General features: G+C 37.9%; 4 protein-coding genes across 4 annotated transcripts; all 4 read left to right on the top strand.

Annotated features, from left to right (window-relative positions):
- The first annotated feature begins 1,892 nt into the window (after window positions 1-1,892).
- LOC108856567 (receptor-like protein 18) lies at window positions 1,893-5,300 on the top strand. The gene is given in 5 exon segments (XM_056986248.1): window positions 1,893-2,579; window positions 2,582-3,259; window positions 3,262-4,004; window positions 4,091-4,925; window positions 5,041-5,300. Coding segments are annotated over 5 exon segments (2,883 nt in total). The 5' UTR covers window positions 1,893-2,038; the 3' UTR covers window positions 5,127-5,300.
- A 4,179-nt stretch (window positions 5,301-9,479) lies between these two features.
- On the top strand, window positions 9,480-11,335 carry LOC130512456 (small RNA degrading nuclease 2-like). Its single transcript, XM_057010472.1, has 8 exons — window positions 9,480-9,570; window positions 9,645-9,817; window positions 9,910-10,107; window positions 10,201-10,452; window positions 10,523-10,592; window positions 10,673-10,830; window positions 10,926-11,045; window positions 11,134-11,335. The coding sequence occupies exons 4-8, from the start codon at window positions 10,285-10,287 to the stop codon at window positions 11,194-11,196; spliced, it is 579 nt and encodes a 192-aa protein (XP_056866452.1). The 5' UTR covers window positions 9,480-9,570; window positions 9,645-9,817; window positions 9,910-10,107; window positions 10,201-10,284; the 3' UTR covers window positions 11,197-11,335.
- Window positions 11,336-15,607: 4,272 nt separating this feature from the next.
- LOC130494982 (uncharacterized protein At4g04775-like) lies at window positions 15,608-16,213 on the top strand. The gene is made up of 2 exons (XM_056985869.1): window positions 15,608-15,766; window positions 15,842-16,213. The coding sequence occupies exons 1-2, from the start codon at window positions 15,608-15,610 to the stop codon at window positions 16,211-16,213; spliced, it is 531 nt and encodes a 176-aa protein (XP_056841849.1).
- A 5,256-nt stretch (window positions 16,214-21,469) lies between these two features.
- Window positions 21,470-22,046, top strand: LOC108856295 (60S ribosomal protein L27-3). Its single transcript, XM_018630064.2, has one exon. The coding sequence runs from the start codon at window positions 21,512-21,514 to the stop codon at window positions 21,917-21,919; it is 408 nt and encodes a 135-aa protein (XP_018485566.2). The 5' UTR covers window positions 21,470-21,511; the 3' UTR covers window positions 21,920-22,046.
- The last annotated feature ends 91 nt before the right edge of the window (window positions 22,047-22,137 follow it).

The raw sequence follows: 22,137 nt of genomic DNA, 5'->3' as shown, positions 1-22,137 counted from the left end.
TAGAGTTTTAATGGCTATTTTCTCAAATAATATATCAGTATTTTAATGTTAAAACAAAGTCGAGTGTTTCATCAAGATCGTGAACTACCAGCATCTGATGCCTACTCGTTACACGTTGGACGTGGATCTGAAGGAGGTCGCTGACTCTCGAGGCTCTGGCTTCGAAGGACAAGAAGGTGGCGGCTCTTAAGGAGGCTAAGGCTAAGCTCGAGGAGAGGTTCAAGACTGGGAAGAACAGGTGGTTCTTCACCAAGCTCAGGTTCTGAGAGCTGAGTTTTATTTTATCTTTTGTAATGGAAGTTACCGTTTATTTTTGTAGCTGTAGAATGGATGTGTTTAAAGACTTTTTGGTTTGAAAGATTTTGCCTTTTTATCATTTTTATCATCATTTGCTTAGCTAAAGTTTTCAAGATTTACAGTGCTAGATTTGGTAGTGAAATGGGTTATGAATCAACGTCAATGCTTTTGTTACAAGGGGTTTTGATGTTCGGTGTAATGCAAATGTAGTCTCTGTCCGTGCCAGCGTGAACACATTTAAGAGTCTAGTTAGTAGTCACTCTCGATGCATTGTCGGTCTTATGGTTTTAGATGCGTGTGTTGTTGTTGAACTGCTATGTTAGTAAATTTGGGGTCTAAAAGTTGAAACCTGAACCAGTTATGTTTCAAAAGTATTAAATCAATTCACTGTAAAAGGTAAAGAATTAGCTCTTTTTTTCCAAATCTCCTTCTACAAACGTGGCTCTGGCAATTTTTCACTCATATTCATATGATTCACTAGCGCAGGGGAGTGAGTGATTAATTAAGTACCAATTTTAAGTAGATGTTGTCGATTGATGTTCTATTGGAGTCTTAATCAGAGTTACCAATTTAACATGTACTAGTCTCTATATGTTAGTGAGCTCCAATTCCATTCAAAAATGTTGCTTGTTGTTCCCTCTGTTTCAAATCAAATTAGTTGTCGTTGTATAAACAATAACTTAAAATACATTAAGTATTGTTAAAATATTTTTTAGACAGATTTATTAATTTTTTAAAAAATAATATATAAATATGTATTTATATTTAACATAAAAATATATCATGATTAAAGTAGTTACAATTCTTTTATAATAATAGCTTTAAATAAATACATGTTAATTTTTACACATGTATTATATATTTTGCTAATCTTAATTTGTCTAACCAATGTATTAGATTTTATTTTTAAACATAAATATTTTATACTTAAGAAAATAAAATATATAAATTTATCAATTAAATAAAATTTTGTTATATTTAGCTCAATATAATATTTTTAATATGATTGGTTATGATTATATAAAAGATAAAATATGATATTATTATTTATTTTTCATGTTATAAATGATAACTGAATATATTATATATAATAATATTTCAAATTAATTTCAAAATTAATAGAAATATCGAAATATAATTCTAAAAATGAAAATCTTGTAAAAATATGTTAGAGTTTTTAAATAAATAAATAAATAAATAAATATATATATATATATATATATTATATATATAAATATAATTTTTTAATATATAAGATTGCGTGCCTGAGATGAATACAATTCTTGCAAGGTTTTGACTATTCATCTAGCAAAATATAATTGTGTGTGTGTGTTATGAATTGGGACCACTTGTCAATAAAATTATGGGGTTATGCCGAGAACAGTTGTCAATAAGAGCCGTGCAAACACTAATAACATGCATAAAATATGCATTTATTCATAAAATAATGTTTTATCAATATCATTATCTCACAGAGACACCGACGAACTGACTAATAATTCCAAAACATATAGCTCTTTGTATAAAGTCATTGACTAGACTTTCAGAACAATTTTTATATTTTTATATAAAATCACTGAGTAGACTTTCAGAACAATTTTAGACTACGCGTCCAACATGAAAACATTTTAGTAGAAAGACTCTTTGGTCTGTCAAGCTGATGGGGACTAAATTTGTTGTGTATATAAAGAGAAACTGTTTTCTTGATTATAATTATCTACAAGAAACGTACGTATAGAAGATGAAAGGCTCTGAGAACTCAGTGAGTATTTTCTCTGTTACTATTTCTGTTGTCTTTTTATTTCGAGATGTGTTTGGGGATCCTGCAAGACACTTGTGTCATCCTGACCAAAGGGATGCGCTTATGGAGTTCAAGAACAAGTTCCAGATTGGAAAGCCTTGTTTTGACCGACCTCTAAAGTCATGGGAGAATAAGAGCGATTGTTGTTCTTGGGAGGGTATCAGATGTGATGCCATTTTGGGGGATGTCATCAAGTTGAACCTAAGTGACAGCTGCCTCCATGGTCAGTTCAATTCCAACAGTAGTATCTTTCTGCTTCAGAGGCTTCCTTTTTTAACAACCCTCGACCTTTCAAATAATAAGCTCAGTGGTAACATTCCATCTTCGCTTGGAAATCTTTCAAAGCTAACCACTCTTGACCTTTCAGCTAATGATTTAAGTGGTGAAATCCCATCTTCTCTTGGAAATCTCTCTAAGCTCACCACTCTTATTCTCTCCCAGAACAAATTTACTGGTAAAGTTCCATCTTCACTTGGAAATCTTTGAATCTCACTGATCTTATCCTTTGTGCTAACAACTTTGTTGGTGAAATTCCATCTTCATTTGAGAACCTTTCACATCTCACTTTTATTTCCCTCTGCGAGAACAAATTTGCCGGTGAAATCCCATCTTCATTTGGAAACCTTTCACATCTCACTGTTCTCGACCTCTCACAAAACAATTTCGTTGGTGAAATCTCATCTAGTTTTGGAAGTTCCAATCATCTCACTGTCATAGATGTTAGCAACAACATCCTTCATGGTAACTTTCCTCTTAAACTTGTAAATTCAACAACGCTGAGTTACATTTCACTCAGCGGAAATAAATTCTCGGGCATGCTTCCACCTAACATAGGCTCACTCTCCAACTTGGAGTCATTTCAGATAAACCACAACGCTTTTACTGGACCTATCTCTTCTTCTCTTTTTAACATTCCTTCTTTGACTTATATTGATTTGTCAAATAACCAGCTCAACGGCACTCTTGCTCTTGAGTTTGGAAATATATCTGAATCATCTAAGATAGAAGATTTACTCCTTGGCGATAACAAGTTCATGGGATCAATCCCCCGTTCCATCTCCAAGTTGGTCGACCTTCGGAGACTTGATCTTTCTCATCTCAACACCCAAGGTTCAGTTGTTGACCTTAGCATCTTCTCGCATCTCAAGTCCTTATACTCTCTTTCCTCTCCCACCTGAACACCACAACTACACTTGACTTGAATGCAGTCGACTTACCATATTTCAAGTCACTTGACACACTGGATCTTTCGGGAAACCATGTTTCAACTGAGAACACTGGCTTGGTGGTTCCAGATCCTCCATTATTGTTACGTGAGTTGAACTTGTCAGGATGCGGTATCATCGAGTTTCCGGAGCTCTTACGAACACAACACGACATGAGGAGACTAGACATTTCCAACAACAGAATCAAAGGTCAAGTGCCTGGATGGTTATGGGAGTTTCCATTTCTTGAATACGTGAGTCTTTCCAACAACACATTGAGTGGTTTCCAGACGATCCCAACGAAACATCATAAGCTATCTTATGTCCGGAATACATCTCTGAGTTACTTGTTTGGCGCCAACAACAATTTCACTGGCAAGATCCCTGGTTTCATATGTGAGCTGCGGTCTCTAACCACTCTTGATTTGTCCAACAATAAATTAAGTGGTTCGTTCCCTAGCTGTCTGGGAAATTTCAGTACAACTCTTCAAGTTCTAAATCTTAGACAAAACCATCTTAGTGGAGGTATTCCAGAGAATATATCTCCAACTCTAGTGTCTCTTGACTTGGGTCGTAACCGTCTGTTGGGGAAGCTTCCAAGATCATTCATCCGTATCCCTTCTCTTCAGGTTCTGAATGTGGAGAGCAACAAAATCAGTGACGTGTTTCCTTTCTGGCTAAGTTCTCTGCCGGATCTACAGGTTTTTTTTTTTTTTTTTTTTAAAGAATGTTAAATTAATTCAAACAAAAAAAGCTGTTTTAATACATTTTCTTGTGGGAGCTACAGGTTCTTGTCCTTCGCTCCAACGCATTTCATGGACCAATAATAATACATAAAACTCCGTTTTCTAAGTTACGGATCATCGACATAAACCACAATCGTTTCAGCGGAACTTTGCCATCAGACTTGTTTGTGAATTGGGCTGCAATGTATACCACTGAAAAAAATGAAGATAGATATGCAGACAAGTACATGGGTACAAGCTATTATTCTGATTCAGTGGTTATGGTGAATAAAGGTGTAGAAAGGAAGCTGGAACGTATCTTGAAAATCTTCACAGCAGTCGACTTCTCTGGGAACAAATTTGAAGGAGAGATTCCGAGGTCCATTGGTTTATTGAAAGAGCTTCGTGTGCTCAACTTTTCAAACAACGCGTTCACTAGCCACATCCCATCATCTTTGGGAAACTTGACGGCTCTCGAGTCGTTGGATGTTTCCCGAAACAAGCTTTCAGGAGAGATTCCACAAGAGCTTGGGAGCCTCTCGTTCCTTTCTTATATGAACTTCTCTCATAACCAGCTTGTAGGTCTAGTACCAGGGGGAACTCAGTTTCTGACGCAGCCTTGCTCTTCTTTCGAGGACAACCCGGGACTGTATGGTCCTGCACTTGATCAAGTCTGTGGTTGTATCCACGCGACAACATGTCAACGTTCTGAAACGCCAGATCCAGAAGAAGATAAAGATGACGAGGAGGTGCTGAGTTGGATAGCAGCTGCAATAGGATTCGTACCTGGTGTTTTCTTTGGATTGACGATGGGATACATACTGGTTTCCTACAAACCAGAGTGGTTCACGAAAGCTTTTGTCTCAAACAAACGCAGACACCACAACTCATTAAAAGGTGATGGTCTGAAATTCTTAAAAGTTATATATTATACTACAACTGTCGCCATGAATGTATAACTGAGATTGATAATCCATGTTTTTCTTTTTTTCCAAACCTTTTTAATTATAAGGAGAAGAATCTAGAAGAGTAAGTTCAAGCAACCAAACCAGACGGCCTGCAGAGAAAGAAGGTTGGGCTGATATCATTATCAGCTAATTCAAAATATTTTTATTTGTGTTTGCACGTCGTTAGATCCGACTATCACAGTCTAAGTTTTATTTGTTTCTTGTTTAGCATTGTGAGTTTCTCATTCACTATATGTTTATTGTTTATCTGTATTTGAAAAACCATGTTTTCAGTAAAACAGAGAAGTTGTTGATTTCATAGCCACACATGTGTATTTTACTTCTTCCTCTTTTCTATGTTTCATATGAAACATTGATAAGTACCCTTGTGAATCCATCAACACAACGTACAACCTTTTTTTTTTTGAACAAACACAACGTACAACCAAAATAAAAAACACTCACTAAAAAGTTCAACCTCACTAAGAAGTACATTATAAATTTATTTTAACAAATTCATAAGGATATGGTTATAGTTTGGCCAATGTTGTTGTTTGTAATAACCTTTTTATTAAATCAAAGCAAGTAAAATTATTACGTTTATATGATTATATCTTGCAAAAGTTTACATGAAATTTTCAGGTGTAAATTCAGTTACATTCACCTGCCTTCTTCACCAAGTATTTAAGAAACTCGTAGGCTTCATCAACGCGGTCTACTCTCCCTTACGTGTCTGTTATACAGCAACAGTGCTCATTCCAAGGGCTGGACGCTATACATTGCTCTCATAGTCTCATTTCCTCGAATATTTGAGAACTGAGACTATCCACTAGACCAAAGGAAACTATATAATGGGCTCATGTTTGCTTTGACTTCTTTGAGTCGGCTCAGGCTTTAACTGGGTTTTCATGTGGGACAAACCCAAATCCAAATCCTCAAAAACTTGTTTTTGCCTAGTATGTATTAATAACAAATAATTACTCAGTTACTCTGCTCTGATCTGTTGCCAAGGAGTACATTTTGTTATGCATATGAAATACATGAAGATGTTTCGTTTGTGCTGAAAGTATATTTAAGATAGAATTATTCTTGGGTTTACCTCTTAGTAGGGCTGGGCGTTCGGGTACCCATTCGGGTTTCGGTTCAGTTCAATCGGATTTCGATTTTCGGGGTCAAAGATTTCAGCCCCATTTGGATATTTTTAAATTTCGGTTCGGGTTCGGTTCAGATCTTTGCGGGTTCGGTTCGGGTTCGGATAATCCATTTAAAATGTTTTTAAATTTTCAAAATTCATTAAATACTTTAAATTTTCAAAATCTATAAGAAAGATAATATATTACATATAAATTTTCATAACATATATGTCAAAATACCTTAATTTAACATATAAATTGGTTTTCTTTGAATATTTGGATAAAGAATCAATAGATATTTAACTATTTTTAGTGTTTTCGGTATACTTTAGCTATTTTAAATATTTACTTTTAACTATTTGCATATACTTTTGAGTATTTTGGAAAACTTAAAGGTATCTTATATATTTTTAATATACATTATATATAAAAATAATGTATATATTTAAGTATATAATTTATTTCGGATACATTCGGGTACCCAAAATACTTCGGTTCGGATTGGGTTCGGTTTCGGTTCTTTAAATACCAAAATTTGAACTCGTTCGGATATTTAATCAATTCCGGTTCGGGTTCGGTGCTACTTTTTCGGAGCGGGTTCGGTTCGGTTTTTCGGGTTCGAATTTTTTGCCCAGCCCTACCCCTTAGGGTGGACCTCTAGATCCACCAACCAATAGTATTGTATCATTTAAGATTCAATATCTTTTAAAAAAGGAAACAAAATATTATTGAATTATATTATACTTTCAAAATAAAAATTATACTAATCACAAAAAACAAGACTTTTTAATCTAAAAAATATATTTTAAAGTTTATACTAATCACAAAAAATGAGACTTTTTACTCTAAAAAGAATTTATTTTCAAAAATAATAATTTAAGACTTTGGATAAATATTAAATTTTAAATCTTAAAAAAATTCAAAAAAATAATTTAAGATTTATCCAAAAGTTTTGGATTTACCCAAGGGTTTAGGATTAAAATTTAGGGTATAGTTTTTTGTTGATTGTGTTATAAATATTTTTTTTGTAAAAAGAATCAAAGTTTTAGAATTTATCCAATGGTTTACTAAAATACTAGGTGTTTTGCCCGCATCTGCGAGCATAATCGTTTTACGAATATTTGTTAGTTTACATCTTTCTAACTTAAATGTTTTCAAAAAGTGTAAATCAAACATCAAATTATTTATATATGATAATGTTTTCATCAAAATATATATGTTTATTACTGAGTCAAAAAATTTAAAATACTCACATCAAAATATATATGCTTATATTTATAGAAATGATTTTAAAGTTAATATTGAACTATAAATGTTTTATTCTTAATTTTTAATTATTATAATTGAAAATATTATTTTAAAATAACAACATATATATATATATATATATATATAAGAATTATCTTAATTAAAAAATAATGATTTATATTAAACAAATAATTCCACCAATGTTTTCAAAATGTTTAGGAAATCTCTTATGTTTTAAAATATTGATTTTTTCTTTGCGAATTTTTTTTCTGTATATTTGCTCATACAACATGTTATCGAGTTTTGATTTGATAGAACATAAACATGAGTTTTTGTGGAACACATATTACAAAAATTTACAATTATTAAAAAACATATTTAAAAGTAATAAATTAAAATAATAAATTGTATATGCTGTCGATGAGTTTATATCAACAAAATCCTAAAATATATAATCTTTTTTAATACCATAGATTTAATCCTTTCGACATATATAAGAAGAATATTTTTATTTAATATTAATAAGATTTATCTAATAGTTGTGTAGATGATAAATATCATATTATTCTCAAATTTTTTTATTATCGGATATAAAAATATTACTAAAATCTATACTTTTATTTAAGAAATAATAATTTTAGTTAATAAGATAATTATTGACTAAATCTAAAATCATGGAGAAGATGACACATAAGCAACATAATAATATTATTTAATAATTATTCCAATTACAAAGTTCAAAATAGTTATATTATTTAAATTCATAAATTAATTAGAAATTTTGAAATAGTTATATTATTTAAATTGATAGATTAATTATTAAATCTTAAAACTAATTATAATGACAAATAAGAAAAAATAGATAAAATTATGTAAAATATGACAAATCAGAAAAATTACTTTAATTTAAATTAATAGATTAATTATTAAAGCTTAAAACTAATTATAATGACAAATAAGAAAAAATAGATAAAATCATGTAAAATATGACAAATCAGAAAAATTACTTTATATAAATTAATTAGAAATTTCGAAATATTAATCTTATTTAAATTAATAAATTAAATATTTAAAGTAAAAACTAATAAAAATATGAAATAAGAAAAATTAGATAAAATCATGGAGAATGTGACAAATCAGCAAAATCACTTTATATAAACTAATTAGAAATTTCGAAATATTAATATTATTTAAATTAATAAATTAAATATTTAAGCTATAACTAATAAAAATATGACAAATAAGCAAAATTAGCTAAAATCAAGGAGAATGTGACAAATCAGCAAAATAACTTCATAAATAATAGTATAGATTTAGAGTTTAGCATTTAGAGTTTAGTGTTTTTTCGTGGTGTTAATTTTTTTTGGGAAAAACATATTTTTTTGCAATTAGTATTATTTTTACTTCTTTTTTATTTTTAAAACGTAATATAATTTTGCAATATTTTGTTTTCTTTTTCAAAAAATGTCAATTTGAAATAACTAAATTTTATTGGTTGGTGAATTTATAACTCAATTTTTATATCAAAAAAGGACTATAGGCCCAATATAACAACACTATCAACGAGGTCCACCACCAACACAATTATATATATATATTTGAAGGGAATAAAAATACAAAAAAAAAAGGGGAATTTTCAAAAATACCACTTTGAAGTTACTATTATTCATCTTTACCACCACTAAGTACACATTTTCAAAAATACCTTATTTATTAAAATGTTAAAGACTCTTATATCTTTGTTTTTATATGCTTTTCAAAATTTTAATCCAAAATTCTAAATCCTAAACCCCCAATTCTAAACCCTAAACCCTAAATCTTCAACTCTAAACCCTAAACCCTAAACTATATACCCTAAATTCAATATCCTAAACCCTAAACCCTGAAACCTCAACTATAAACCCTAAATCCTCAACTCTAAACCCTAAACTTTATACCCTAAACCCTAAAACATCAAATCTAAACCCTAAAACATAAAATCTAAACCCTAAATCCTAAACGTTCAAATCTAAACCCTTCATTAAAAGTAGTGGTAAAAGTGGTTAGTGTAAACATGAAAAGTGGTACTATGAAAATGGTATTTTTGGCAATTTCTAAAAAAAAAAAAAGAAGAAACCCTAACACCCGCTGATCCTAATAATAACAACTCGTTGAAGCGGAGCATCTGTAAGCGAAGCCGTGATGGAGTTAATGCTAGAGTCACTGGACAATAAGGTAGCCCCACTATTTTTGTAATTTGTACTTTGTATTTGTGTGTGCTATATAATGAAACAAGGGATTTTGAATAGGATTTGCTAAGACTGATGCACATAGTGCGTAGTCGAGGCTTGGAAGGCGACCATGGGTCATGGGACGAGTTCATGAAATTTAAATTCCCAAAATACCAAACCAAGTTCCTTATTCCTGCAAAAGTGTACTCATCGCTTTCTTCCTGAGCCTCCAAAAGAAAGATGACATTCAGGTTAATCAAACACAACTGTTCTTGCTTCACACCCAACTGTATATTGTGCTCTAGATCTCCTCTCAGCTGATAATATATTTGTTTTGTTTCAGTTATTACAAGCCTGGGTTCTTAATCCCAGCCGCTTTCTGGCTCGTTTGCTCTCAAAGCAGTCTACTCTTTCTCATAGTTTGTTAGGCCTGAGGAGACCTATAGAGCCGAGTTATTATTCAAGATGGCACACCCTAGTTAAAACCTCTCTAGCTCGCGAAGACTATCCTCTGGATTACTTCTTGTCCCCACCGTTTGAGGTCTGTGTGTTCCTTAAATTTTCAAACCACAAAAAAAAAAAAATATTTGTTCTTTTTACCTGACAACCTTTTTTTTTTTTGCTGTAAAACCAGGATTGGGTTGTTACTGGGATCGGAAGAAACAAAAGCAGATCAAAATATTTCGAGAACATCGATGCAGTTGCTCTTTGTTGCGATATGGTTCTTTCTCAAGATGAGAGTGAATCTCACTCTGTTAGAGTTGTTGCTATTAACTCTGATTTCAAGGTGATTATTGATGAGCTCTTTACACCGAGTCATAGTCATGAAGCAGTAGTCCAACATCTTGAGAGTGCCTCCCACACTCTCTCTCTTGCAGATATTCAGGTTCCTTTCTGCTACATTTTTATATACATTGTTTCAATTGTCATTCTGCTGAATCAATTTCCTTTGGCAGGAGAAACTTCTTAAATTACTCTCTGTGGATACTATCATGGTCGGTCACTCTCTTAAAATGGACCTACAAGGTAAAACTCCCTAGCTTTTAACTATTTTCGTTGTTGTTATTCTTCACTCTCGCCCCCTATTGACTTTACTTATTTCACAGCACTCAAGTTGGATCACACCAGAGTATTAGACACTTCACTTGTCTTCAAATATGATTACTCTGGCGAGCCTCCGAAGGAGGATAATGGATACTTTGAGACATGCGTTGAGTTTGAATTAATTCAGCCTCGAAGGCCTTCTCTTGACTTTCTATGCAAGGTAAATGTTTTTTTTTTTTAATAAATAGTGTAAGCCAACATCTCACTGCTGTTTCTTGCCAACATCTCAGTGCTGTTTCTTTTCTTTCTTCCCAGTCGATACTGGGATATGTAGAGCCCCCAAACACTTGCCTTCAAAAGGCAGAAGCTGCAATGAAGCTTGCCCTTGCAGTGGTGGAGAAAGGTGCAAAGACTTCCATTCCCTTGACTGATGAGGTAAATGTGTCTTTTCTTTTTCTCCTTTTGAACAAAAGTTTTTGAAATTTACTAATATTACACACATCTTTTTCAATCCTTCCAACAGATGTTGACGAGTGACAAGTCTACACTCTTCCTTCCAAAGCGAAGATCCAAAAAGTCCACCTAGCTATGGTTTCTATAAAATATTTAAATGGTGTAAAAGAATCCCTTTTTCTTTTCCTTCTTTCGTGTGCGCCTAAACTCTTTTATTTAGTTGAACTCTTATATTAATTATGTCTACTTTTATATTGATGGCAACAACAAGACTGCCATTTCGTTAGTCCACAATTTTAAAAATTCTCTTCAATATAATAACATCCTTTTCTCAAGAGAGAAGCTTATCTCTCGATGCCAACTTACATATCGCAAAGGCCTTCATTTGGAAGGCCCATTTAAACGCTAATTAAGGTATTGGAGTAGAGGGATTCAAGGATAAACTCCATTATTCAGTTGGAGGAGGATTATAAAAAAGAAAAAAACTAAATATGAGGGAAAGCAAACAATACACTGTGTCACTGTGAGAGAAAGTTTTACGAGACGATTACATATTAGCACACATTATGAGTTTCTCTTACACTATAACACACATATGATATGAGAGACACTTTCTCTTGTCTTTTTATATGTGATATGACATTGGTGTCCTTACTGTCGGTTTTGGTTACTAATGTTGCGAAAAACTAAACCGGTTTGGATGAAAAGCAAAAAGTTAAACCGTTTGTCGTATAAAATACATGAGCTGTATTTGATGGATGTGTTTAATTGTAGACCATTGGATGAAAAAGGTGAGCTTTCAATCGTAAGGTCGAAAACAAAACTTGTGTAGTAGGTCAGTAAGACAAGGACGTACCTTTATTATGCTGTGTTTTGGGGAGCTAGCTAAAGAACTCATTTTTCTTCCATTGACGGAGGTGTTTTGAGAGGAAACTGTAGGTAAAATTTGTCCCTTTTGTTGTGTTAGACAGTAGTAGATCCATATCGTTTTTGACTGTATGTATGGTGGTGTTGCAGGTGGATGCGATGGAGGACCAGTGCATGGTAATGTGCGGCGAGTGGGTTTTGGGGAACGGAGGGAAGTGGGATTTTGTGCTTGACAAGAGTCAGATGGCGCGACTTGTACCTCTGTACGAAGGAATCAGCCTGAGGGAGCTTCAATGCAATGTCTTGCGAGAGTTTGGCGTGGAGGAAGATTTGTTTGGAGCTGCTTTAAGCTACTGGCCTCCGACGAGTTTAGAGCTTGCTACAGGGGTAAGAACTCCTCTGGTCCTACTAACAAGTGATGGATCCATACGGTACTTTCTGCAGCACTTGAGGGTGAAAGGGGCTATGAATTTGTTTGTTAGATTTGAGAGGAAGAGTTCAGAGAACACCGACTATATAGATGATTCGGGGATGGGCTTTGTAACTCCTGCTAGTGCTAAGAAGAGAGCATCTCCAAACGTTTGTTCTGGCTCGTCTAGGATTGGTAACTTCTCAGGAAATGGGTTTGTAACTCCTGCTAGTTCGAAGCCGAGTGCATTTTCAAACGCTGGGTCTGGGTCGTCTAGGAGTGGTTTCGTGTCGACAGAGACTGCTGAAGATCCTGTTGTGAATCTGGAGGATGTTGAGTTCGTGCGTGAGGTTGAGAGAGTTGAGGAAGAAATAAAAGATGGGAACTTGTCCACAAAGGAAGGAGCTTTAGGTGAAGATGATGTGGACGACATAGACGTGACACCTCGAGTTGATGATGAGGTTGATGTGAGAGACGTAAGACCTCGAGGTTATGACAAAGACTTTTGGAGTCATCTCCTTAAGGGCGACTATGGTGGTTCAAATGCTGTCAATCTTTGTTATAATGAAGATGAAATTGTGGCCAACTTAATGAAGAAGAATGGTTCATACCGTTACACTGAAGTGGGTGGTTCTAGTAACGTGAAGACGGACTATGGCATCCACAAAGAGCCGTTGGTTGGTGGGAGCACTAGCAATCCGTGGACGGGGGGTAGCGCACAGAATCCGTGGACTGGTGGCATCCACGATAATAAAACTGTGAACGAGGGACGCTCTGTTCCAACAAGAAAGCTCGATGATGTGGATGATGAAGAGTTCGATATTCCACCGCTTTTCGATGACACCAGCTATGCTGCAGCGGAGATACCAGACATGGATTTGGACGAAGGTGATGGAAGGATCTATGTTGGGAAGGTGTTTGGTAACAAAGAAGACTGCCAAATTTCTCTAGCTATATACGCTATAAGGAATCAGTTTAGATTCAAGCAAACAAGGACAAAAGTCGATTCTTTTGTTGTCGACTGCCCTGATCCAAGATGTGATTGGCGTGTGACAGCCCATGAGATAAAAGGGTGTGGCTATTACGAAATCCGAAAAGCACAACTAGAACATAGCTGTCCAATTGAGTTTAGGCAAGGTTATAAGAGTAAGGCAACATCACGGGTGATTGCAGGTGTTTACAGATCGAAGTTTGGTGATCCTGGGAGAGGGCCAGTGCCTTCGGAATTGCAGCAGCTAGTGCTAGAGGATCTTCGTGTAAGTGCTTCATACATGAAATGCTATAGGGCTAAAGAGAAGGCTTTAGTTGATGTTCATGGGTCTGAAGAAGATTCATATTTGAAACTGCCTGAGTATTTGCATATGCTAAAACTTGCAAATCCTGGGACTGTAGCTGATATTGAAACAGAGGCGGATGATGATGGTGATCAGCGGTTCCTTTATCTATTTTTGGCCTTTGGGGCGTCTATCAATGGTTTTAAGAAGCTTCGCCGTGTGTTGGTTGTAGATGGTACACACTTAGGAGGGAAGTACAAAGGTGTATTACTCACTGCAAGTGGACAAGATGCAAATTTCCAGATTTTTCCTCTTGCTTATGCTATTGTGGACAGCGAGGATGAGGAATCTTGGACTTGGTTCTTGATGAAGGTGGAGAGGATATTAGGTGATTCCCCTACGCTTGCAATCATATCGGACCGTGCAGTTTCCATCGCCACAGCGGTGAAACGAGTGTACCCATCTGCTAATCACGGGTGTTGCATTGTTCATTTGGCCAGAAACGTCAACTCTCGCTACTCAAGCAAAAATTTGGCAAAAATGGTAACTTCAACTGCAATGGCTTACCGTCAACGAGACTATAGGGATCTGTACAGCAAAGTAAGGGCTCAGAAAAGTGAGTGTGGAGAGTATCTAGGCAGGATTGGTTCAGCTCATTGGTCTAGGGCAAATTTTCCTGGTGATCGCTATAACATAATGACTAGTAATATAGCGGAGCAGCTCAACAATGCTCTCTCGCAAGGGAGAACGTCCCCTATTATGGAGTTGGTAATTTTTATTCAGAGGATGATGACAAGGTGGTTCAATGCCAGAAGGAAGAAAGCTGAGAAACATAGGGGTATGGTTAGTGTGGAGGTGGACAAGGAGATGACGAAAAACATGGCCGCAATGAAGGGGAGTAAAGTGAATTCTTCAACTGAGTGGAGATGTGAAATCATTGGGAAGTTTGGTGGAAAAGAACGTGTGCACCTTGCGGATAAGCAGTGTAGTTGTAAGTACTTTGATAAAATCAAAATACCATGTGGCCACGCTCTCATGGCTGCTGACAGTTTGGGAGTGCCTTATGAGACTTTGGTGGGTCACTGCTACAAGACAACGACATGGAGGGAGACGTATGCGGGCGTAATCAGTCCAGAAGGAGATCCTCGTGATGTGGACGTCCCTGAGGAAGTGAAGAATATGGTGTTGTACCTCCCTCTAACCAAAAGACCGCCTGGTCGCCGAAAGCAAGCGAGGTTTCCCTCTGTTGGTGAATATCCGGTGAGGTTAAGCAATACACTAATATATGTGGGATAATGCAGAGTTGCTAATAACTTGTGTTTGGTTTCAGGTAACAAAGAAAACAAAGCTGGTTAAGAACAGGTGTGGGAGGTGTCGTCAGGTTGGGCATAACCGCACCAATTGCACAGTCCCAATATAGCTCCGGTTCCCTATATAGCTCAGGTTGCACGTTATCTTACGAGCTTCTTGAAGAGAAGGCATGCGAGGAAGTTCTTTTTTTTAGATAAAAGATATTGATCGGATTAGTGTTTTGTTTTTATTCAGAAGACCTATTTCTTTTGTTGGATGCTTTGTTGGAGATTGTTTTGGTTGTTTGCAGTTGCTATTTTGTTTTGGCTTGAAGTTGCTATTTTGATCTTCGTTTTGTTAAGTGCTAGTAAACGTTTCTTTTGCCTATATTGTTCATCTGTATCAACAACAATCTAGTCATCTTCATCATCTTGTGGACATTTAATTTCGTGGATGGTCCTATAATACAAACTGTGGACGGAGTCTAACCGTTAGCCGGCCCACAAATCTAACCCGGTTATCTTAAATAACCGGCCCGATAATCAAAAATGTAAATTAAATCCTAATCAAACCAACACGAACCAATACTCATAAACTGCCCAAAATTGCGATAGGACTTCTTTGATTAGGGTTGTTACACGACAGCCGAAATTGACGACACAAAACAATCAGATTTCCCGAGCAGTTCCTGGCAGCACATACCGATGAGCAGTTCGTCCTCCACTTCCTCCCGTCAAGCATGCCGCAGAACCGTGTACGGTGTGCCTAGTAGATGTTGGTGTGGCCAAACCCTCGATACCTGGGTCTCCGAGACAAAGGAGAATCCTTACCGCAGATTCTACCGATGCAAAATTGCTCTACAGGTTCGTCTGTATTCCGAAACCTTATTTTAACTCTGAACTGGTAATTCCTGTTATAAACATCACCCTCTCCGACAGAACAAAGCAGAAAACCATCTGTTCAAATGGATAGACGAAGCCCTCCTTGAGGAGATACGTATTGTAGACGCCAAACATCAAGATCTACTCTGTGACTTGAAAGCAGTAACGGAAAAAACCAAGAAGGAGGTTGACTCCCAGAGAGATTTAATTGTGTGTCGGGGTGAAGAGATGCATAACGAATTTAAAGAAAAAATGGTTCAGATGACTAGATCTATAGAAGAGGCAACAAGTAAGATGAAAGAAGAAATTGATGCAAAGCTCAACACTGACATAAACGCAAAGCTAAACAGCAGTGGTCCTATGAACAAAATTGCAGCACTGGTGGCAATATGCGGAGCTGTGTATTACATGTATTGGAAGCACCTCTAAGTAGATTCAGCTTCCAAACTATCTCTAAGTGTTAGTTACTGCTTTGTTACTCTGTAACTCTCTTAATGTTTGCTTTGCTTTTCTGTAACTCTTAATGTCTAGTTTGCTACTTGGTATCTCTTACTGTTTCCTTAGCTATTGTGAAACAATTAGTTTGAAGTTTAAGACTATATCTTCGGACAATATAAAGACCAAGCGTCTTGGCAATCAGAACTTAGTGTGGAGATTTAGTTATGAAACTGATTAAATGTTGGAAGAACGACATATTTTTGTGGTCAACTTATTTTGTGGACAGGTTTTCCAATTGTGGATGGGGACTGATTTATAGTATGTCGTCGTAGTTTTATCTGATCTATTCAACCCACCAATTCAAATGCATCCTAAAAAGTTTTTAAAATAAAGATGCAACCTGGTGCCGAACGTTTGCATATTACAAAGCATAGTACTGAGAGTTGTGTTTGACATTTTACATGGGCATATGCAACCCCAAAACAGAACACAATAATAGAGAAAGTAGGTAGAGCATAGAAGGTGGACAGTAGAGAGTCAGGAGGACACACAAATGCAACCGAATCATTCTTTAGGTGGAGCGTAGTAAGCAGGCATGACGATGGTCTTGTAGATGTCAAGTGCGTACTGTCTGCGGAGATCATCAACCATGCTGTCTGTGATGCTTGCCATGTGAGGTTCAGGATCCCCGTGTGCATGCATCTCCAAGAACTTGACAGTAACAGGTCCACAGTCACCTGACCTTTCATTGACGTAGAGTTCTGGAATTCGATGCCATGTGAAAGGTTGAACACCGCGGAACTGGGTTTGCTGGTAGTTGGCAATTTTCTTAACAAGGAACGGTAAAGCCTTGACGACTGGAGACATGAAACGATCTACCGCCTTGTCGCTGTACAAAGTGGGGTAGGGGTCTAAGATTTAAACACAACCCAAGTCCAGGTTAATCGCGAGACCAACCCAGTGTCTCTCGTCCCATAACATGGGTGTGTAGACGGTGACCACATCTTCCATCCATCTCTTGCCTTGCTGGAGCACAATATCTGTCAGGTCTTCGTCCCATTCGAAGTTTTCTCTCTTCCTTTTCCTGAGGAACTCCTTCGATACGGCCTGGATCCCACCGGTTAGGTGAGGTGTAGTAAAAGCAAGTTTCTGATCCTCAAGAAGGACCTTGTGCCTTTCAGCTAGCATGTGCATTAGCAACTCCATTTGCTGAAAAAAAGAAGGAACATACTAACTGTGAGCAAACGATCAGACAAGAGAGACATGTAAGAACAAATATCTTTAAATGTAGGTGATGACAACTTACCAAAGTTGTTGTCCATTGTTTAGGCTTGGCTAGCTGTAGTAGTAAGTTGTTGGAGAAGTTGAATTTTGAGGGAGTTATATGGAACCTGTCGGCAGTAAGCAAAATTTTATTATTTTGCTTTGATGCTTCTGCCCAAAAAATAACATAACATAGGGAGTTTGAGAGACTATACGCTGTTTTAAACTTGTCAATAGTCTTCTCGAAAAGATCCCACTGTATTTGAGGTAGTGGGCTGATAGGAGCCTCTGCAGGGATTGATTTGCAGCGTAAGAGTTCTTTTGCAAGGTGGTTTTCCTCAAGTGAAGGCATGTACCTTTCCCTCTCTCTAGAAGGGGAACCGTCGCTGAGCTCAACAACATCGGTGAGTTCGCCTACATCACCGTCACTGACTACCGTTTGTTGTGTCTGTAAAAAAGAAAACATGCAATAAATAAACTGCATGGACAAAGCAAACCAAGAAAGAAGAGCAGTGACGAATGGGCTGTGTAACCTGGATCTTGGATGAGATTGTGTTGGCAACATGAATAGGATTGGAAGTAGCGGTGGCAGAGAATGCGTTAATTGCAGACGAGTGGGCTATGAAACCTGGGAGACTATCACCACTCTTATTGGGAGAAGTATCGGGTGTGAAACGGAGGGGTGACAAAGCTAAGACCCGTCTCTGTGAAGCTTGACCTGCTGAAGAGTCGTATTTTGGTTGGCTCAGAGCAGGGGGGTCGGGGCTAATGGGTTCAAAGATTTTTTTACCGTCGAATAGGATGTGGTGGAGCTCAGGGCTATTAGGGTGGGCACTAGCATCGTAGATAACTGACGGGAGACGAAGAGAGGGTGGAGTAGCTATAGTTTGTGCGAAGGGGTTTTTGATGAAAGGGGAGTTATTGACAGGTGATGTATGGACGGGTGTTTGGTGGATAGGTGACTTGTGGACGGGTGATTTGTGGATAGGTGATTCGGGGACGGGTGAACTGTGGATAGGTGACTTGTGGACGGGTGACTTGTGGATAGGTGATTCGGGGACGGGTGAACTGTGGATAGGTGACTTGTGGACGGGTGACTTGTGGACGGGTGATTCGTGGACGGGTGATTCGTGGACGGGTGAACTGTGGATAGGTGACTTGTGGACGGGTGAGCTGTGGACATGCGATTTTTGGAGGGGAGAGGAGCGGGATGGGGAAGTGTGTACTGGTGGAGACTGATTGCTAGGTCCATGTTTGCTGTTTGAGGTTGAGCCGTGAAGATGTGCCTCATATTGGCTGACGACAAGAGAGGGCTCCAGAGGTTGATCTTCTTCCATATGCTCCGGAGACTACGACATGTATAGTGGATACAATCAGATTATTTAGATATAGCGAAATGTAATGAAAGCTAACAATCGGAAAAGAAAAGTATAAGACAAAAAAGCAGACCTTGTGGTGAGATGGGGTATCTTCCTGTTGTTGATCAGTCTGACAACCTCGGTGTGAACGGTTGCCTTTCTTTGTGTGATCAAGCAGAATGTGGAAAGCAGAGGACTTGTGATGCCTCTTAATTTTCTTGCTGGTAACCAACTTCCGTAGCTGCTTCTGATTTTTTTCGATGTTTGATACTTTGACTAGAATTGCAGAGAGGACTTCAAGTATTTTCTCGTTAGAGTTTGGAGAAGAAGCAGGTTTGCCGAAGTAGCTGCTGATGCGTCTTTGCTTTCTGGCTGTGACTGACTTCTTACATGTCCTCCTAGGCTTTAGCGCTTCTGAAATTGGATCCGACTTGAGTTTTCTTTTCAGAGGTGCTTTCGGAAGGAGAGGTTGTTTCTTGTTGGTAGGATGGGGAGCGGTGAGCTTAGGTATATGTCCACCAGGCCAGAATTCCTTCTTGAATTCGTACTTGTCAACTATGAGTTGCTCCATGTACGACAAACGATCGTCGTTGTAGACATCAGGCCAAACTCCCCATCCGGGTTGGGGTTGGCTGTGTATTGGAATCAATGATGTCACCTGAAGCTGGTAATATGCAGGAAAATGTGTTAGTTCTTTAGAAACTTTTTTATAAATCTCTAGTGCATAATGTTCAAAGGTAGTAGTAGAAAAACTTACATTTGGGTGACACTCAACATTCGTAATGTCGAGCATGCTTGGAGCTGTATAAAGAGGAAGGTGAGGCACGTCGAGGTCCATGATTGTAAGATTGTCAACAGGGATTGGAATCGTTGACTGCAACCTTGGAACGGCCTGGTAAGCAAGTAGTTGTAGCGCAAGGGGGAATCCTTTCAGAGCGTAAGTTTCCTGCTGAAGGAGCGTAACCAGTGTTCCGATAGGGTCTTCACATTTCGTAGGGACGAACTTCGGAGGTTTCATGCAAGTAATAGTCTTCAGAAAAGACTCTCTACCCCAAGGATGTAAGCAGAAGGTCTCGACGTCTTCAACCATTCTAACGTACTTGAGAGTAGGCCTTGTCGACTGTTGGTGAGCAATTAGTACTCCGTCGACAATGATTAGTAAAGCAAGCCTCAACTTTTGTCCTCCCGACAATGTTGTGTCCGTCTCTAGCTTGTGACGTAAATCAGCAATAGTGGGAAATTTCTTTTTCCCGATCAGCTGGATCTAGTACGGGTCTTTATGAGCTTTAGACTGGTCTTCTCTCTCAGTGGTGTAGCCGACAGGAAAAGCTCCACAAGGCAGACCTGTGATGGTGCCGAACTCTTTGAGCCCGAACTTGATTGGATCGCTCCCGAATACCGACCATAGTGTGTGTTTGTCGTCACAAACAAGCTGCCTGGTCAACATAGCGTGTATCAATTTACACGAAACTGGACATTGACGAGATGGGAGGTCAAACAATTTCCCGAAGCATGAATCTCTGATAAACTGCAACTCTTCGGTGTCACGGAGCACATGCCGGATGAAAGCTAGATGGTCTGGCTTTGAGTAGATGTTGAGACGTCCATTAGGGGATTTTCCGGTAGCGAAGAGCCTCGGTGGGAGACGGTTGTCAGGTTCGTTGTTACCTGGGAAGAACATAATGAAGTAAGAACATTTACATGGTGTTCTGGGTAAGAGAATATGAAATCAAGTAAGCGGATGAGAGAGAGAGAAAACAAAACCTTGCATCTCGATTGGAGAATTTACGGTGGAAAGAAAGGCAGAAGTTTAATAGTTTAATGAGGCGGAAAGTTAGACAGGATGAAGTCGACGAGAGCGGTGGTGGAGAGAGACAGGAAGAAATCGACGAGAGCGGTGGTGGAGAGGCAGAAATCGAAGAAACCGAGAGTTCACGGTTGTGGAATGAGAGAGCGAGAGTTCACGGTGGGGAGTTGCCGCAAACGGTGGTAGATGAGAGGCAGTGCGTTTACGGTGGGAGAATCGCCGCTAATGATGGTGGAAATGAGGCGGAGAGTTACAGGGGGTGAAGTCGGCGAAAACGGTAGTGGAGAGAGACAGCAAGAGATCGATTAGAAATTAGGGTTTCTAAACTGATTCAAAATGAGTTTGATACAGAGTATATCGACGGTCTGGTTTAATGGGATCAATGGTCTGATTTGCGATTCGGTTTATTTGGTTCTATTAATTGGTTTATTTTCGGTGGAAAGAGGACATTTATGACATTGACTAGACAAAAAGAGTGTCACATGTGCAAAGTGTGTTAAGGTGTAAATCTAAAGTGAGAAAGTGTGTCTGAGCGTAATTTTTTCAAGTTTTACAACATTGAGAATAATCACGGGCTACCAATGGTTCAATTTGGGCGGGGGCGGGGGGATACAAAGAAAAAGGTAGATGTTTGGGTGTTAGGGAAGAGCTTAGTAATTTGGAACGGAATAGATAGTAGATAGCCAACCTTTGTCTTTTTTTGGTTGCGAAATTTCTTTTGGATAGGTCCAACCCATTTTAGATGGGCCGAGTTAGAATCATTTCATTCACGCCTTTAGGGTTTTTCCTTAGCACACTATATAAACAAACCAAAAACTTAACCCTTGCCGGCAAGGTAGAGAGAGAGAGAGAGACGACGCCATGGTTAAGTTTCTGAAGCAGAACAAAGCTGTGATCCTCCTCCAAGGTCGTTACGCCGGCAAGAAGGCAGTGATCATCCGTTCCTTCGACGACGGCAACCGCGAGCGTCCCTACGGACACTGTCTCGTCGCCGGGCTCAAGAAGTATCCGAGCAAGCTCATCCGCAAGGACTCGGCCAAGAAGACGGCGAAGAAGTCGAGAGTCAAGTGTTTCATCAAGGTCGTGAACTACCAGCATCTGATGCCTACTCGTTACACGTTGGACGTGGATCTGAAGGAGGTTGCGACTCTCGAGGCTCTGTCTTCGAAGGATAAGAAGGTGGCGGCTCTTAAGGAAGCTAAGGCTAAGCTCGAGGAGAGGTTCAAGACCGGTAAGAACAGGTGGTTCTTCACCAAGCTCAGGTTCTGAGAAATGAGTTTTCTTTTTTTATCTTCTGTAATGGAATTTACGGATTACTTTTGTAGTTCTAAAATGGTGATGTGGATCGTGTTTAAGACTTGTTGGTTTGAAAGATTTTGCCTTTTTTTAACATTTATCATCATTTGCTTAGCTTGAATTTTCAAGATTTACAGTGCTGGATTGGTAGTGAAATGTGCTTGTCTGAATTTGTGTTTCATTGCCAACTG

The sequence above is a fragment of the Raphanus sativus genome, chromosome 5, assembly GCF_000801105.2.
Source record: "Raphanus sativus cultivar WK10039 chromosome 5, ASM80110v3, whole genome shotgun sequence".
NCBI lineage: Eukaryota > Viridiplantae > Streptophyta > Magnoliopsida > Brassicales > Brassicaceae > Raphanus > Raphanus sativus.
The sequence above is the reverse complement of the archived record's forward strand: the minus strand, read 5'-3'. Positions and strand labels throughout refer to the sequence as shown.

Bases quoted from the DNA above. Each gene is read 5' to 3' on its own strand.
- LOC130512456 (XM_057010472.1), top strand. From the start codon at position 10,285: ATGGTTCTTTCTCAAGATGAGAGTGAATCTCACTCTGTTAGAGTTGTT. The intron at 10,453-10,522 runs GTTCCTTTCTGC...TTCCTTTGGCAG, and splicing joins TCTCTCTTGCAGATATTCAG to GAGAAACTTCTTAAATTACT. The intron at 10,831-10,925 runs GTAAATGTTTTT...CTTTCTTCCCAG, and splicing joins CTCTTGACTTTCTATGCAAG to TCGATACTGGGATATGTAGA.
- LOC130494982 (XM_056985869.1), top strand. From the start codon at position 15,608: ATGAGCAGTTCGTCCTCCACTTCCTCCCGTCAAGCATGCCGCAGAACC. The intron at 15,767-15,841 runs GTTCGTCTGTAT...CCTCTCCGACAG, and splicing joins GATGCAAAATTGCTCTACAG to AACAAAGCAGAAAACCATCT.
- LOC108856295 (XM_018630064.2), top strand. From the start codon at position 21,512: ATGGTTAAGTTTCTGAAGCAGAACAAAGCTGTGATCCTCCTCCAAGGT.